The following is an 18,199-nucleotide window of genomic DNA, read 5'->3' as shown; positions in this document are numbered from 1 at the left end:
TTTCTTTCATCAGTGTCTAATAGTTTTCTGCATACAGGTCTTTTGTCTCCCTAGGTAGGTTTATTCCTAGGTGTTTTATGCTTTTTGTTGCAGTGGTAAATGGGAGTGTTTCCTTAATTTCTCTTTCAGATTTTTCATCATTAGTGTATAGGAATGCAAGAGATTTCTGTGCATTAATTTTGTATCCTGCAACTTTACCAAATTCATTGATTAGCTCTAGTAGTTTTCTGGTGGCATCTTTAGGATTCTCTATGTATAGTATCGTGTCATCTGCAAACAGTAACAGTTTTACTTCTTCTTTTCCAATTTGTATTCCTTTTATTTCTTTTTCTTCTCTGATTGCCGACACTAGGACTTCCAAAACTATGTTGAATAATAGCGGTGAGAGTGGACATCCTCGTCTTGTTCCTGATCTTAGAGGAAATGCTTTCAGTTTTTCACCATTGAGAATGATGTTTGCTGTGGGTTTGTCGTATATGGCCTTTATTATGTTGAAGTAGGTTCCCTCTGTGCCCATTTTCTGGAGAGTTTTTATCACAGATGAGTGTTGAATTTTGTCAAAAGCTTTTTCTGCATCTATTGAGGTGATCATATGGTTTTTCTCCTTCAATTTGTTAATATGGTGTATCACATTGACTGCTTTACATATGTTGAAGAATCCTTGCATCCCTGGGATAAATCCCACTTGAACATGGTGTATGATCCTTTTAATGTGTTGTTGGATTCTGTTTGCTGGTATTTTGTTGAGGATTTTTGCATCTATATTCATCAGTGATATTGGTCTGTAATTTTCTTTTTTTTGTAGTATCTTTGTCTGGTTTTGGTATCAGGGTGATGGTGGCCTCATAGAATGAATTTGGGAGTGTTCCTTCCTCTGCAATTTTTTGGAAGAGTTTGAGAAGGATGGGTGTTAGCTCTTCTCTAAATGTTTGATAGAATTCACCTGTGAAGCCATCTGGTCCTGGACTTTTGCTTGTTGGAAGATTTTTAATCACAGTTTCAATTTCAGTGCCTGTGATTGGTCTGTTTATATTTTCTATTTCTTCTTGGTTCAGTCTTGGAAGGTTATACCTTTCTAAGAATTTGCCCATTTCTTCCAGGTTGTCCATGTTATTGTCATAGAGTTGCTTGTAGTAGTCTCTTAGGATGCTTTGTATTTCTTTGGTGTCTGTTGTAACTTCTCCTTTTTCATTTCTAATTTTATTGATTTGAGTTCTCTCCCTCTTTTTCTTGATGAGTCTGGCTAATGGTTTATCAATTTTGTTTATCTTCTCAAAGAACCAGCTTTTAGTTTTATTGATCTTTGCTATTGTTTTCTTTGTTTCTATTTCATTTATTTCTGATCTGATTTTTATGATTTCTTTCCTTCTGCTAACTTTGGGTTTTGTTTGTTCTTCTTTCTCTAGTTTCTTTAGGTGTAAGGTTAGATTGTTTATTTGAGATTTTTCTTGTTTCTTGAGGTAGGCTTTAGCTGTAAACTTCCCTCTTAGAACTGCTTTTGCTGCATCCCGTAGGTTTTGGATCATTGTGTTTTCATTATCATTTGTCTCTAGGTATTTTTTGATTTCCTTTTTGATTTCTTCAGTGATCTGTTGGTTATTTAGTAACGTATTGTTCAGCCTCCATGTTTGTGTTTTTTACGACTTTTTCCCTGTAATTCATTTCTAATCTCATAGCGTTGTGGTCAGAAAAGATGCTTGATATGATTTCAGTTTTCTTAAATTTACTGAGGCTTTATTTGTGACCCAAGATGTGATCTATCCTGGAGAATGTTCTATGCACACTTGAGAAGAAAGTGTAATCTGCTGTTTTTGGATGGAATGTCCTATAAATAGCAATTAAATCTATCTGGTCTATTGTGTCATTTAAAGCATGTGTTTCCTTATTTATTTTCATTTTGGATGATCTGTCCATTGGTTTAAGTGAGGTGTTAAAGTCCCCCACTATTATTGTGTTACTGTCGATTTCCTCTTTTATAGTTGTTAGCAGTTGCCTTATGTATTGAGGTGCTCCTATGTTGGGTGCATGTATACTTATAATTGTTATGTCTTCTTCTTGGATTGATCCCTTGGTCATTATGTAGTGTCTTTCCTTGTCTCTTGTAACATTCTTTATTTTAAAGTCTATTTTATCTGATATGAGTATTGCTACTCCAGCCTTCTTTTGATTTCCATTTGCATGGAATATGTTTTTACATCCCCTCACATTCAGTCTGTATGTGTCCCTAGGTCTGAAGTGGGTCTCTTGTAGACAGCATATATATGGGTCTTGTTTTTGCATCCATTCAGCGAGCCTGTGTCTTTTGGTTGGAGCATTTAATCCATTTATGTTTAAGGTAATTATCGATATGTATGTTCCTATGACCATTTTCTTAATTGTTTTGGGTTTGTTTTTGTAGGTCCTTTTCTTCTCTTGTGTTTCCCACTTAGAGAAGTTCCTTTAGCATTTGTTGTAGAGCTGGTTTGGTGGTGCAGAATTCTCTTAGCTTTTGCTTGTCTGTAAAACTTTTGATTTCTCCATCGAATCTGAATGAGATCCTTGCCAGGTAGAGTAATCTTGGTTGTAGATTCTTCCCTTTCATCTCTTTAAGTATATCATGCCACTCCCTTCTGGCTTGTAGAGTTTCTGCTGAGAAATCAGCTGTTAACCATATGGGAGTTCCCTTGTATGTTATTTGTCATTTTTCCCTTGTTGCTTTCAATAATTTTTCTTTGTCTTTAATTTTTGCCAATTTGATTACTATGTGTCTCAGTGTTTCTCCTTGGGTTTATCCTTTATGGGACTCTCTGTGCTTCCTGGACTTGGGTGACTATTTCCTTTCCCATGTTAGGGAAGTTTCTGACTGTAATCTCTTCAAATATTTTCTCAGGTCCTTTCTCTCTCTCTTCTCCTTCTGGGACCCCTATAATTCAAATCTTGTTGCATTTAATGTTGTCCCAGAGGTCTCTTAGGCTGTCTTTATTTCTTTTCATTCTTTTCTCTTTTTTTTTTTTTTTTTTGCAGTATGTGGGCCTCTCACTGTTGTGGCCTCTCCCGTTGTGGAGCACAGGCTCCAGACGCGCAGGCCCAGCAGCCGTGGCTCACGGGCCCAGCCACTCCGCGGCATGTGGGATCCTCCCGGACCAGGGCACGAACCCGTGTCCCCTGCATCGGCAGGCGGACTCACAATCACTGCGCCGCCAGGGAAGCCCTCATTCTTTTTTCTTTATTCAGTTCCGCAGCAGTGAATTCCATCATTCTGTCTTCCAGGTCACTTATGTGTTCTGCCTCAGTTATTCTGCTATTGATTCCTTCTAGTGTATTTTTCATTTCAGATATTATGTTGTTAATCTCTGTTTGTTTGTTCTTTAATTCTTCTTGCTCATTGTTAAACATTTCTTGCATCTTCTTGATCTTTGCCTCCATTCTTTTTCCGAGGTCCTGGATCATCTTCACTGTCATTATTCTGAATTCTTTTTCTGGAAGGTTGCCTATCTCCACTTCATTTAGTTGTTTTTCTGGGGTTTTATCTTGTTCCTTCTTGTGGTACATAGCCCTCTGCCTTTTCATCTTGTCTATCTTTCTGTGAATGTGGTTTTTGTTCCACAGGCTGCAGGACTGTAGTTCTTCTTGCTTCTGCTGTCTGCCCTCTGGTGGATGAGGCTATCTAAGAGGCTTGTGCAAGTTTCCTGATGGGAGGGACTGGTGCTGGGTAGAGCTGGCTGTTGCTTTTGTGGGAAGAGGTCAGTAAAACTTTAATCCACTTGTCTGCTGATGGGTGGGGCTGGGTTCCCTCCCTGTTCGTTGTTTGGCCTGAGGCGACCCAAGACTGGAACCTATCTGGGCTCTTTGGTGGGGCTAATGGCAGACTCTGGGAGGGCTCATGCCAAGGAGTACTTCCCAGAACTTCTGCTGCCAGTGTCCTTGTCCTCACGGTGAGACACAGCCACCCCCTGCCTCTGCAGGAGACCCTCCAACACTAGCAGGTAGGTCTGGTTCAGTCTCCTATGGGGTCACTGCTCCTTCCCCTGTGTCCCGATGCACACACTACTTTGTGTGTGCCCTCCAAGAGTGGAGTCTCTGTTTCCCCCAGTGCTGTCGAAGTCCTGCAATCAATTCCCAGTAGCCTTCAAAGTCTGATTCTCTAGGAATTCCTCCTCCCAGTGCCGGACCCCCATGTTGGGAAGCCTGACGTGGGGTTCAGAACCTTCACTCCAGTGGGTGGACTTCTGTGGTATAAGTGTTCTCCTGTTTGTGAGTCACCCACCCAGCAGTTATGGGATTTGATTTTACTGTGATTGCACCCCTCCTACCATCTCACTGTGTCTTCTCCTTTGTCTTTGGATGTGGGGTATCTTTTTTGGTGAGTTCCAGTGTCTTCCTGTCAATGATTGTCCAGCAGCTAGTTGTGATTCTGGTGTTCTCACAAGAGGGAGTGAGAGCACGGCCTTCTACTCAGCCATCTTGGTTCAGGGCCCACACACCGGCATACAATTATTAATAAAAATTCTTTTTAATATTTTTTATTTCTGTAAGGTTGGTTGTTTAGGAGTGTATTGTTTAATTTCCACATATATTTGCACAAATATATTACATTTTTCTATTTTATAGGTTCAACAGTGTATTATATACATGCTGGATTTTTAAATTACAGTAAAATACACATAACTTCAAATTTAGCATTTTAACCATTTTTAAGTATTTGGTTCAGTGGCCTTAAGTATGTTTACATTATTGTGCAAACATCACCACCATCCATCTCCAGAACTTTTTGCATTTTGCAAAACTGAAACTCTGTACCAATTAAACAAAAACTCCCCACTTACCCCTCCTACCAGCTCCTGGCAACTACCATTCTAATTTCTGTGTCTATGAATTTAACTACACTAAGCCTTGATATAAAGCCTAAACACAGCATCTAGAAAAAGTAAAACTCGCCTGTAAAGAAAACTTCAGGCCCAGATGGCTTTGCTGTGAATTCTTCCAATCATCTAAGGAAGAAATAACACAAATCCTACACAAATTCTTTAGAAAACAGAAAAAGAAGGGACATTTCCCATTTCTCCCCATAAGCCCAGAACAACTGTGATACCAAAACCCAACAAGGACACTACATGAAAAAAACATGAGACCAGTATCTCTCATGAACATCTTAATCATCTAGTATTTTGCTGAAGATTTTTGCATCAGTGGTCAAAAGGGATATTAGTGTATATTTTTCTTTTCCTATAGTGTCCCTGTTTGGCCCTAGCACCAGGGCAATGCTGGCCTCATAAATGAGCCAGGAAGTGCTCCTTCCTCATTAACTCTCTGAAGAGTTTGAGAAGGATTGGTATCAGTTCCTGTCCAAATGTTTGGCAGAATTCACCAGCAAAGGTCCAGGGCCTTTCCTTGTTAGGAGGTTTAGGTTACTGATTCAGTCTCCTTGCTAGTTATGGGGATATTCAGATTTTCTATTTCTTCATGATTCAGTTTTGGTAGGTTTTATGTTTCTTGGAATTTGTCCATTTATGCAACTTGTTGGTGTACAATTGTTCATAGTACTTTCTTTCTTTTTTTTTTTCTTTTTTTTTTCTTTTTTTTTTCTTTTTTTTTGCGTACGCGGGCCTCTCACTGCTGTGGCCTCTCCCGTTGCGGAGCACAGGCTCCAGATGCGCAGGCTCAGCGGCCATGGCTCACGGGCCCAGCCACTCCGCGGCATGTGGGATCCTCCGAGACCGGGGCACGAACCCGCGTCCCCTGCATCGGCAGGTGGACTCTCAACCACTGCGCCACCAGGGAAGCCCCATTGTACTTTCTTAGAATCCTTTTTATTTCTTTTTATTAGAGTGGTAGTAACGTCCCAAATCCATTTCAGATTTTAGTAATTTGAGTCTTTTTTTTCTAAGTATAGCTAAAGGTTTGTCAATTTTGTTCATCTTTCTGAAGAACCAACTTTTGCTTATTTTGATTTTTTTCTATTTTTCTGTTCGCAATTATATTCATCTCAGCTCTAATCTTATTATTTCCTTCCTTCTGCTACTTTTAGGTTTAATTTGTTCTTTTTTCTATTTCTTTAGGCTGCAAAGTTAGGTTGTTGACTTGAAATCTTTTTTTTTTTTTTAAATATTTATTTATTTATTTGGTTGTATCAGGTCTTAGCTGCCTGCTGGTGGGATATTCACTGCCACATGTGGAATCTTTCTTGTGGCATGCGGGATCTTTAGCTGCAGCATGTGAACACTTAGTTGCAACATGTGAGATCTAGTTTCCTGACCAGGGATTGAACCCAGGCCCCCTGCATTGGGAGCGCGGAGTCTTAGCCACTGGACTACCAGGGAAGTCCCCAAATCTTTTTTCTTTTTTAACATAAGCATTTACAGCTATAAATTACCCCCTTAGCACTGCTTTTGCTGCATCTCATAAGTTTTGGTTATATTGTTCTCATTTTCATTTGTCTCTCAATATCTTAAATTTCCCTTGTGATTTCTTCTTTGGTGCATTGGAGTGTGTTATTTAATTTCCGTAAATGTGTGAATATTCTAGTTTCCTTCTGTCATTGATTTCTAACTTCATCCTGTTGTGGTCAGAGAAGATACTTTATATGTTCTTTTTAATCTATTGAGACTTAGTTTGTGGCCTAACATATATATCTCTTCTGGAAAATGTTTCATGTACACTTGAGAAGGGTGTGTATCCTATTATTGTTGGGTAGAGTATTCCCTATATGTCTGTTAGATCTAGTTAGTTTTTGCATTGTTCAACTCCTCTGTTTTCGTATCTTCTGTCTGGTTGTCTTATCCATTATTGGGAGTGTGAAGTTTCCAACTATTATTTGTAGAACTATTTTTTCCTTTAATTCTGTCAAATTTGGCGTCAAATATTTTGATGGTCTGTTATTAGGTGCATAAACGTTTATAATTATTATATCTTCCTGCCGTATTGATCCTTTTGTTAATGTATGTCATTGTGTCTTATAACCTTTTTTGTCTTCAAGTCTGTTTTGTCTGATATTAGTATAGTCACCCCTGCTCTCTTTTGGTTACTATTTGCATGGGATATCTTTTTCAGTCCTTTCATTTTCAATCTGTTTTGGATCTAAAGTCTCTTGTAGAAAGCATATAGTTCTTTAAAAAATTAATTAATTAATTAATTATATTTTTGGCTGCATTGGGTCTTCGTTGCTATGCACGAGCTTTCTCTAGTTGCAACGAGTGGGGGCTGCTCTTCGTTGCGGTGCGTGGGCTTCTCATTGTGGTGGCTTTTCTTGTTGCGGAGCACAGGCTTTAGGTGCGTGGGCTTCAGTAGTTGTGGCACACGGGCTCAGTAGTTGCAGCTCACAGGCTCTAGAGCCCCGGCTCAGTAGTTGTGGCACACAGGCTTTGTTGCTCCGCAGCATGTGGGATCTGCCCAGACCAGGGCTCGAACCATGTCCCCTGCATTGGCAGGCGGATTCTTAACTACTGCGCCACCAGGGAAGCCCCAGAAAGCATATAGTTTTGTTAACAATTCTGCCAATTTCCGTCTTTGTGATTGGAGAGTTTAATTCATTTACACTTAAGCAATTACTGATAAGGAGGAACTTCCATTATTTTGCTGTTTGTTTTCTATATGCTTTATAGCTTTTTCTGTCCCTAATGCCCTGTATTACTGCCTTCTTTTATGTTTAGTACTTCTTTTTTTTTGTAGTGAAACATTTTAATTCCCTTTTCATTTCCTTTAGTGTATATTCTATAACTATTTTCTTTGAGGTTATCATGGAGATTACATTTAACATCCTAGTTTTAATACTCAAATCTGAATTTATACCAGCTTAACTTAAAAAATCTGCTGCTTTAAAGCTCTGTCTTCACCCCTTTTGGCTATTGATGTCACAGAATTACATCTTTATGTATTGTGTAACCAAAAACATAAACTAGTAATTGGTTTTTTTTTTAATGCATTAGTCTCTTAAATTTTGAAGAAAACAAAATGTGGAACAAACCAAAGTTATATTAGTATTAGACTAATAACTTTTTAGACTAATAATTTTTTTTAGTGTATTAGTGTCTTAAATCATGTAGAAAATAAAAAATGGAATTACAAACCATTGTTATAACACCAGCTTTGATAATTGCCCATGTATTTACCTTTACTGAGATCTTTATTTCTTCATACAGCTTTGAGTTACTGTCTAGTATGCTTTCATATCTGCCTGCATGACTTCCTTTGGTATTTCTTGCAGGGCAGGTCTAGTGGTAATAAACTTCTTCATCATTTATCTGGAAATGTCTTAAGTTCTCCCCCACACAGTTTTATTGAGAAATAATTGATATGTAACACTGTGTTAGTTTAAGGTATACAGCATAATGATTTGGTATATGTATATACTTTGAAATGATTACCACAATAAGTTTAGTTAGCATCTATCATCTGTCATAAATTTTTTTTCTTGTGATGAGAACTTTTAAGATCTACTATTAGCAACTTCCAAATGTACAATAAAGTACAATTAACTATAGTTACCATGCTGTATATTATATCCCCAAAACTCACCAGAAGTTTCTACGTTTTCACCACCTTTACCCATTTCCTTCACCCCCACTCCCCGCCTCTGGCAACCACCAGTCTGTTGTCTCTTTCTATGAGTTTGGTTTTTTTCAGATTCTGCATGTAAATGAGCTCATACAGTATTTGGCTTTCTCTTTCTGACTTATTTCACTTAGCATAATATCTTCAAGGTCCATCCATGTTGTTGCAGATGGCAAGATTTCCTTCTTTTTTATTTCACTTTTGCAGGACATTTTTGCCAGATACAGGATTCTTGGTTGACAGTTTTTTTCACTTTGAAAATATCATCCAACTGCCTTTTGGCTTCCAAAGTTTCTCATAAGAACTCTGCTTATTATCTTACTGAGGAATCCCTTGCATGTGAAGAGTTGCTCCTTTCTTGTTGCTTTCAAGATTATCTTTGGCATTTGACAGTTTGATTATAATGTGTCTGAATGTGAACTCTTTGTGTTCATCCTACTTGGAGTTTGTTGAGATTCTTTGATGTTTATATTCATGTCTTTCATCAAACTTGGGAAGTTTCTGGCTATTATTTCTTTAAGTAATTTCAGTTCCTCTTTCTGTCTTCTTCTGGGACTCCCACAATACCTGTTAGTCCCTTTAAATCCCTTGGAAGTTGCTTCAGCTGAAGGCTGTGGTGTTTGTAACAATGTCAATGAGCGTTGCAGCAGTGGTTGCCTGCCTCTGTGTCTGCCCCTCTGTGATGAGAAGCAGCAATCAGCTGTCAGTACAGAGATCCCTAGTACTTGGAAGACAAGATTCTTATTGCCTACCCTGGCTCCTACAAGCTATCTACAGGCTGCTCCAGGAATGTTGGACAGCTACCTGCTCTTGGTGGAGGGGGTGCTAAGAGCTGAAATTGACTGGAATTAACCAAAATTTACCATCCAAGCCTTCCCCTGAATGTTTCAAGCCTTTAATAGACTCCAGAGTTCCAAAATAGTTACATCTGGCAGGTTCTGACAGTGCAATTTTTGTCCATGTGAGGAGATAGATTCCTGGTGCTTCTTCCTCCTCCAGCATCTTCTATACATATTGTATTATACAATTGCTTTTTTTTTTTTTTTGCGTTACGCGGGCCTCTCACTGTTGTGGCCTCTCCCGTTGCGGAGCACAGGCTCCGGACGCGCAGGCTCAGCGGCCACGGCCCACGGGCCCAGCCATTCCGCGGCACGTGGGATCCTCCCGGACCGGGGCACGAACCCGCGTCCCCTGCATTGGCTGGCGGACTCTCAACCACTGTGCCACCAGGGAAGCCCTATACAATTGCTTTTTAAATCAGTTCAGAGAAGAAAAGGAGAAGCAATTTGTATTTATATTGTTTTTATTTACATAATTACCTTCATCAGTGCTTTTCCTGTTTTCATGTAAATTGGAATTATTGCCTGGGGTCTCTTGCTTTCAGCCTGATGAGATTCCTTTGGTAGTTCTTGCAAGGCAAGTCTGCTAGTCACAAATTCTGTTTTTGTTTATCTGGGAATATCTTTATTTTGCCTTCTTTTTTTTTTTTTTTTGCGGTACGAGGGCCTCTCACTGCTGTGGCCTCTCCGGTTGCGGAGCACAGGCGTTGGACTCGCAGGCTCAGCGGCCATGGCTCACGGGCCCAGCCGCTCCACAGCATGTGGGATCTTCCCGGACCAGGGCACAAACCTATGTCCCCTGCACCGGCAGGTGGACTCTCAACCACTGCGCCACCAGGGAAGCCCCTTGCCTTCATTTTTGAAAGATAGCCTTACTGGATATGCGATTCTTAGTTGACAGTTTTTTCTTTGAGTTCTTTGAATATGTTATCCCACTGCCTTCTGGCCTTCATTGTTTATGATAAGTCAGCTGTTAATGTTATTGGGGTTCTCTTGTAAGTACTGAGTCATTTTTCTCTTGCTGCTTTCAAGATTTTCTTCTTGCCTTTGGCTTTCAGCACTTTTACTTTGTTGTTGTAATATTGCTTTTTGTTATTTTTTTAAATTTATTTTTTCTTATTGAGATAACATTGGTTTATAACATTATATAAGTTGCATGTGTACAACCTTACATTTTGACTTCTGTATACATTACAGCATCAGGACTTTTACTTTAATGTGTCCATGTGTGGATCTCTTTGAGATGATCCTGCTTAGAGTTCATTGAGATTCCTGGATGTGTAGATTGTTTTTTTAAAAATTTGGGAAATTTTCAGCCAATATTCTTCAAATATTTTTTCTGCTCCTTTTCTCTCTCCTCTTCTTCTGGTACTCCCATTATACATGTGCTGTTGTGCTTAATGGTGTCTTACATTTCTCTGAAACTGTTCATTTTTCTTCATTTTCTTTTCTCTCTGTTCTTTGGATTGCATAATCTCTGTTGATCTATCTCCAAGCTCACTTATTCTCTCTGCCAGTTCAAATATACTGTTTAGCCTCCCAGGTGAATTTTTTCATTTGTTATTGCACTTTTCAACTCCAGAATTTCAATTTGGTTTTTTAAATGCCTTCTTTCTCTTGTCAGTATTCTCTGTTTGATGTGTCATTGTCATCATACCTTTCTTTACTTCTGTAATCATGATTTCCTTTAGTTCTGTGAACATGCTCATAATCCCTACTTTGATGTTTTTGTATGTTAAATCCAACATCTGGTTGCTCTCACAGGCAGTTTATCTTGCCTGCTTTTATTCTAGTGTATGTGTCATACTATTCTGTTTCTTTGCATGTCTCATAACTTTTTGTTGGAAACTAGACATTTTAGATAATAAATGGTTACAAGTCTGAGTATTGGCCTCCAGTGGTGGGGGGGTGTTATTGTTATTTGCTTGTTTATTTGTTTAGTGATTGGCTGGATTATATTAGTAAAGTCTATGAACCCCTTACCCTAGTCCCCACAATGTAAAGCCTCTGATGTTGCCCCTTAGGGTACAGCCTTGGGTATGTTCACAGCTACCTTGGAATGACAGTGGGTTTGGCAGAGCGCTCTTTATTTATTTAGTTATTTATTTTGGCTGCACTGGGTCTTAGTTGCAGCATGCGGGATCTTTTAGTTGCAGCATGTGGACTTCTTAGTTGCGGCATGCGAATTCTTATTTGCGGCACGCATGCGGGATCTAGTTCCCGACCCCGGGGATCAAACCCAGACCCCCTGCCTTGGGAGCATGGAGTCTTACCCACCGGACCATCAAGGAAGTCCCTGGCAGAGCTCTCTTGATGCTCCCTTTCCCAGACTTCACCCAGATGTTTTTTGGTTGCCAGCTGATCGCTTTTATTGTTCTCAGTAATACCCTGGGGCTACATTGCTCCAAAGGCAGATCCAATCAAAGCTGAGCTCCTTTGAAGAGGTAGTTCCCAAACTTAGTGTTTGAGATTTTTTTCTGAACCCAGGGCCCCTCCAGCTTCTTGGTTCTTTTAAAGTAGCTGGCGTACAGTTTAGCCTATATCCAATGTACCTAGTACTAATCTCCTCCCAGTTGCCTTTCACCACTACCTCCAGTTTTTGAGAGCACCCTTAGGCTTGAATTCTCCACACTCTGTTCCAAATGAAGTCAGTTCATTAAAGACTTGGTGCTTATTTTATGTCTTGCTTCTACCCCCAGGCAAAATCTGGGAGCACAGCTCCGGAGCTGAGAGTGGGAACAGTAGCTTGCTTGTCTCTCTGAGTGATACCCCCACTTTGGAAGCTCAGAGGGGGTGAGAGGCAGTAGCATCTGGTCTTCTTGGCATGCTTCACCCAGCATGGAAACTTCACTTTATGGTCTGGGGCAAAGGTGATTGGGGTCCCTGTATTTTCAGTGGCCCTGTACCCAAGATAGAGCCTCTATCCTACATGTCTGAGCTGGGCATAAAAAGGAAGCTCCCACCTCTTGGCTGCACTCTCCCAAAGCTTACTGTCACCATCAGGTATTGGGGGCAGGATGAAATATGCTGATGTCCTGCCCCTCCTAGGAAGATTGCCTTCCAACTAGGAGTTAGGGGGAAAGAAGTTTCTTGACTTCACCAGTGTAGTGAAGTTTTTGTCTCACCGAGCTGGAGTGGGGAAGGAGACATTTCATTTTAATTCAGTTCACTGACCCTCATTGTTCTTAGTAGCTTTACTGTTTTTAACTGAGTTTTAGTAGATTTTCTTGAAAAAAAAAAGGGTCCCTATTTGCTGTATGCCCTAATGACCATTTCCAGAGACTTTAAATGGTTGGTTTTTTAAATATTTTCACCAGTTTCACTGAAGAGGGGTCTGCAGAGCTTCTCACGCTGTCATGCTGGATGTGGAACCAATTAGGATTACATTTTATTTTTATTTTATTATTATTTTAAAATTTATTTATTTATTTATTTTTGGCTGCATGGGGTCTTCATTGCTGTGTGCGGACTTTCTCTAGTTGCAGTGAGCAGGGGCTATTCTTCATTGTGGTGCGTGGGCTTCTCATTGTGGTGGCTTCTCTTGTTGTGGAGCACGGGCTCTAGGTGCACAGTCTTCAGTAGTTGTGGCTCACAGGCTCTAGAGTGCAGGTTCAGTAGTTGTGGCACATGGGCTTAGTTGCTCCACGGCATGTGGGATCTTCCCGGACCAGGGCTCGAACCTGTGTCCCCTGTATTGGCAAGCGGATTCTTAACCACTGTGCCACCAGGGAAGCCCCAGGATTACATTTTAGGTTTAGTTGTTATGTCTCCTTTAATCTGGAACAGTTACTGAGTCTGTTTTTCATGACCTTGACGTTTTTGAAGAGTATAGGCCATGTGTTTTATAAAATGCCCCTCAGATTGGGTGTGTTTGATGTTTCCTCATGAATAGATCCAGATTATGCATTTTTGGTAGGAATACCACAAAGGTGATGTTGTGTCCTTCTCAGTTCATTGTATCAGGAAGTGCATGACATCTGTTTAACATATTATTAAATGTTATTTCAATTTCAGGCATTTCTTTCAACAGACATACTTTGAGTATCAAATAGTCCGTTTTTTTTTTATTACTAGTCAGTTTGAATTTTATGTTAATTGGTTGTATTATTTTTTAAATGCCTTTACTGAGTTATCTATGGGATTGATTTTATCAATTCTAATATTGTTTTTTTCCCCTTTAATTAATTTATTTTCTCCATTTCATGTGTGTGATATGAAATGGAATGTCTAGGTTTCTAATAAGGATAACAGGTGTTTGGTGGCTTTTTTTTTAATTACTTTTTATTAGAGTATAGTTACTTTACAATCTAATATTCTAATATTGCTGTGTTTTATTGATTTTAAGAGCTCTTTATACATTAATGGTATTAATTCTTTGGCATGTAGCAAATATTTTCCTTAGTTTATTGTTTGCTCTTTAATTTCTTATGACTATTTTTTGGTATGTTGACATTTAAAATTTTTATGTAAACAGAACTATTAGTATTGTCCCATAAGGTTTCTGCTCTTGGTATCATGCTTAGAATAGCCCTTTTAAGGTTACAGAAATATTTTTTTCTACTATATACTGATTTTTTTTTTTTTTATGTTTCCCAAATAGGTACGTTTGCGGGAGCACATGGGTGAAAAGTATGTGACTTACAATGTGAAAGCTCACCAGTTAAAATTTTTTGAAGATAATGTAAAATTTTGAGAATTTACCTAATCTGCTGCCAGAATGAAACTATTTTCAAACGTTTTTGGCTTAAACAAAAACAAACAAACCTATAATAATGACTGGAGTCCATTCACCATCCTTATATTTTGTTGGGCCTTTTTTTACTAGAAAAAAATTGGACAGAGTAATATGAAGCAAGCTTATTACAAAAGGAAAAAACCTTTGGCTATCTTATTCTCTTTATGAGGGAAAATCTGTTGTACGACGTTTATTTGGTTACTGTTTACTGAGCCTTAAACCAACTTGATATCTAGAACTATTTTTTTTAAGGTACTTATTAGCTTGAATACAGGGATATAACATACTGGATTGGAAGTTTTATATTATACTAGAGTGACGAAAGCAATAGGAGAAATAAATGACATATATCCAGTGACACTACTTTTTACTGTTAATAACCTTAAGTAGAAGTTGATAAATTTTTTTTTTTATTATTCTGGGAGTAGATTTAAAGATATGGCATTATATATAGTACTTGAGCATTGAATTCCTTTTTTTGCATATTGATGGATGTTTTAACATTTTATTTCCATTTAATATGGACCTCATTCAGGGTATACAAGAAATGAAACTAGGAGTTATTTTGGGCTAGTAAATCAATATGTTTTTACATACTGGATTTTTTTTTTTTCTTTTTAAGATTTATTTTTCCATCAGCAAAAACATTCCTTAAACACTAATTCCTTTTCTAATTCAGCAGGTGTTAAGTCCAGATCCTTTTAGTTATGTTGGACATATTTGTCTCCTGAAATTTGTCTTCTTATACATCAAGATATTGTCTTCCCATGTTTTAAATGTAGAACTGTATATCACATATTTTATTAGTTGTTTAATAAGGGGCAATACCCATCTAGCAAATAGTTTTTAAAAAATAAAAGTTTTGATTAGTAAATTTTAACTTCTGCATTTGAGGGACTCTAAACATGAATATGACTCCAGAAATATTTTCATTTTTTACAGTTAAAAATATGTCTTACCTTTTATGAAAATTATACACACACATAAAATAATAAAATGTTCTCCTTCTAGTCCACATAAAAGACTTTTATTTAGTTTTTACTATGTGCCAGGTGCTAGGCCTGGGTTCATGGCCTAATTTCTGAAATTTCTTTATTTTGAAGGGTTTTTAACAACTTAACTCTAAAAACATCTAGTCCTAGTGCTCAGCTGAGGACAAATTTTTGGCAAACCATCGGTCTTCCTGAGCTATTTACCATTTCTTGCATGTTTTATAAATCCACATCTTTCTGCAAAGTCATCAGTTCTACTAAAGTTTTCTAACTTACTGGTATAAAGTTATACATATTATTTTCTCAGAATAAAAAAAAAATCTCCTCCATACCTTTTTTATTAACATTCTGTATATATACATATATATATATATATATATATATTTTTTTTTTTTTTTTTTTTTTTTGCGGTACGCGGGCTTCTCACTGTTGTGGCCTCTCCCGTTGTGGAGCACAGGCTCTGGACGTGCAGGCTCAGCGGCCGTATCTCACGGGCCCAGCCGCTCCGCGGCATGTGGGATCTTCCCAGACCGGGGCACGAACCCGTGTCCCCTGCATCGGCAGGCGGACTCTCAACAACTGCGCCACCAGGGAAGCCCATTGGGGTGTCATTTTGAGAACATGAGATGACATGATTTTTAACCCTATTGGGAGCTCTTAACTTTATAATCACATTTATTATACTTATTGATATGCTTGTTCTTGTTTCTGCCATCTTTTATTTTTCTTCCCCTTTTTTAGAATCCTTTCCTGACTTTTGCTATATTAAGGTCTTTGCTCCCTTTTTTTTAAACTCATAGTTTGGAAGTCCTATATCCTGGTATTGAGAAACAGAATATTACCTGTAATAACCCTTCCACTCCCATCCCTCCCACAAGGCCTTTAGAACATTTTTCTCTTCGGCCCTCTGGAAAATTTTAAAGGAATTTACAGTTTTATGGTTTCCACTTTGAACCACCTTAGGTAAAGCCTGGATTAAATGTTTTCTGCTTGGCAATAGCCTTATTTTAGTGGTACCAAGATACTACTTTACCACAAATTTACATTTGTGGTAAATTTCACAGCTGTAAGATATCACATATGAATCATGCATTGAATAAGATGTTAAATGTATAAAGCAAAAGTTTTTTTATAGGTGCTTTTGCTGTTGTTAAAGAAAAAAAAAAGTATGTTAGGAACTTGTAGCTTCAGAAAAGAGAAATGGTTCTTACACTTTCAGAACCACAAACTTCTAACTTTGGCTTTTACTAGTAGTCATGCTGCAGAACAATAAACAAAAGACTCTTTAGACATTGAGTTGCACTGTGAGTTTTATTTGAAAACATTAAAACAGCCTGATGACTCATAATGAATTATAAAACTTTGATAGTTAAACTGTACTATCATTTATGAGGCTTTTATTCTTCATTATTTTGTAGACCTGAAAGAAACTTTGCATACTTGTGTTTTCTGTTCTCCATTTCAGAGGAAGATTGTGAAGAGAAGGTCTAAAATATTTATAAATCAAAACCCAACATAAAAGTGAAATATAGAGAGAACAAAATCTGTACACAGCTGAGCATAGGTGTTTTTAGCTCATGTTTTGGATATGAAAACAATTTAGCTCATGTCACACGAAACAAAAGCAGGTGCAGTAGTAAAGCTCAATCATGAAAACCCCAATCAATTATTTTTAGCATGCCTCTTAATTTTTCTTTCCCCTGGTTTCTTGTCTTCTGTGCCTGAGTCTTGAACAGGTAACCACTTGAGGGGGTGCCGGCGATAAATGGGCCACGGAGGAAGTGTCAGCTGGGTCAGAACAGAGAAAATGCATCATTTATGGCCATTAAAAGTTTAAAAGAGCATTATGGATAATGCCTGGTTCCCAAATGACTCCTATGCTAAAGGTAAAAAAAATGAAACTGACATTCCTATGAAAACTATGTGCCACCACCCAGACAAGATACTGTAAGTGAGAACAAGCCTCATTGTTTACACATGGCTTTAAGAGCTAAAAGAAAGGTGAGGAGGGAGCAGTATGAAGACCGTAAGGTCTTAAGGTCTAGTGTGACTTTAAGATTACTGCTTGGATTGCCTGCCAGAAGAAATGAGCTTTATGTAACTTAACCTTATCTGATGCTATTTGGCATTTACTTTTCCAGTGATAGCAAGGGAAGGACGAGGTAAACGATGGTGCCGGTTCTCACTACTAGGGCCAACCAAAACAACCCAATTCAGAAAACCTAAGTTGCCACCAACATCCAAGCACCCATAAATTTCTTACCAAACACGAAAAAGCAAATCCCGCCATAACTATATAGACAGTCCACCCGAACTGTTCAGCCACGTACCCGTAGATAAATCCAACTATCTAGAGACAAAGCAAGTATATTAAATACAGTCAAGCTGGGGTGGGGGTGGGGAGAGACGACTATGCAAAACCAATACTTACTGCAGAAAAAAGAATAATTCCCTGAAACATCTGTTCAGCTAGCTTCTGGCCCTTGTAATCCTAGAGGTGAAGGAGAGCAAAGCAGAAATTGGTTCCACCACTGGAGAGGTACATTCCTGCCCTGGCCTCACAGCTTTGGCACAGGGCGATCCCAATATATGGGACTTCCCCAAGAACTTAAGCAAGGAATGACATTCTGGGTTTCCCGGGGGAATTAAAGCAAACTCACGGAACCCGGGCTGGGGTATCCTCGCGGGGGAAGAGAGAAGGGGACCCAGGAGATTCATTTCGGGGAAGAAAGTAGCCATCCGGGGTAGGAACCGCGCTGCACCGGGTGGGTCTCGGACAAGGGTTGCGGAGCTGCCAGGCTCGCGAGCGGCGTGTAGGAATCTTGGGGCCGAGGCGGGCAGCGCCCTCACCATTTGCGTGGGCAGGGAACTCAGATACTCCAACATGACTGGCTCAGGAGGCGGGCGGCGGAGCGAATGCGGCCGGGACTCAGGGACAGTAGGGGCCGGAGTCAGCTCCTGCGTACAGCTCTACTGTCCTGTCGAGCCGAGGGTCGCGATGGCCGCGGCCCCGGAAGCGGATGTCTCCCACAAACCCGGTCGGCCCGAGGCCCCTCCCCGTGCCCTCGCTAGGCGACCCGCGCTTTCGGAGCTGGCTGTAGGCC

General features: G+C 39.2%; 2 protein-coding genes across 4 annotated transcripts in view; one reads left to right on the top strand and one right to left on the bottom strand.

Moving 5' to 3' along the window:
• NEK4 (NIMA related kinase 4) overlaps positions 1-15,107 on the top strand; it is a 54,951-nt gene extending 39,844 nt beyond the window's left edge. For all 3 annotated transcript variants that reach the window (XM_082664217.1, XM_082664218.1, XM_082664216.1), the window contains one exon: positions 13,969-15,107. In XM_082664217.1, coding sequence (XP_082520343.1) covers positions 13,969-14,061 — 93 coding nt within the window. In that variant the 3' untranslated portion in view covers positions 14,062-15,107. The remainder of the gene's footprint in view (positions 1-13,968) is intronic.
• A 1,285-nt stretch (positions 15,108-16,392) lies between these two features.
• Positions 16,393-18,085, bottom strand: SPCS1 (signal peptidase complex subunit 1). Its single transcript, XM_082663066.1, has 4 exons — positions 17,946-18,085; positions 17,527-17,586; positions 17,359-17,445; positions 16,393-16,883 (listed from the first exon to the last, which is right to left on the bottom strand). Exons 1-4 carry the CDS (start codon positions 17,979-17,981, stop codon positions 16,758-16,760), a joined length of 309 nt encoding a protein of 102 aa, XP_082519192.1. The 5' UTR covers positions 17,982-18,085; the 3' UTR covers positions 16,393-16,757.
• Between the last annotated feature and the right edge of the window lie 114 nt (positions 18,086-18,199).

This window comes from Grampus griseus (assembly GCF_964374135.1).
Source record: "Grampus griseus genome assembly, chromosome: 10".
Classification (NCBI taxonomy): domain Eukaryota; kingdom Metazoa; phylum Chordata; class Mammalia; order Artiodactyla; family Delphinidae; genus Grampus; species Grampus griseus.
This window is presented reverse-complemented; position numbering and strand designations above follow the sequence as displayed.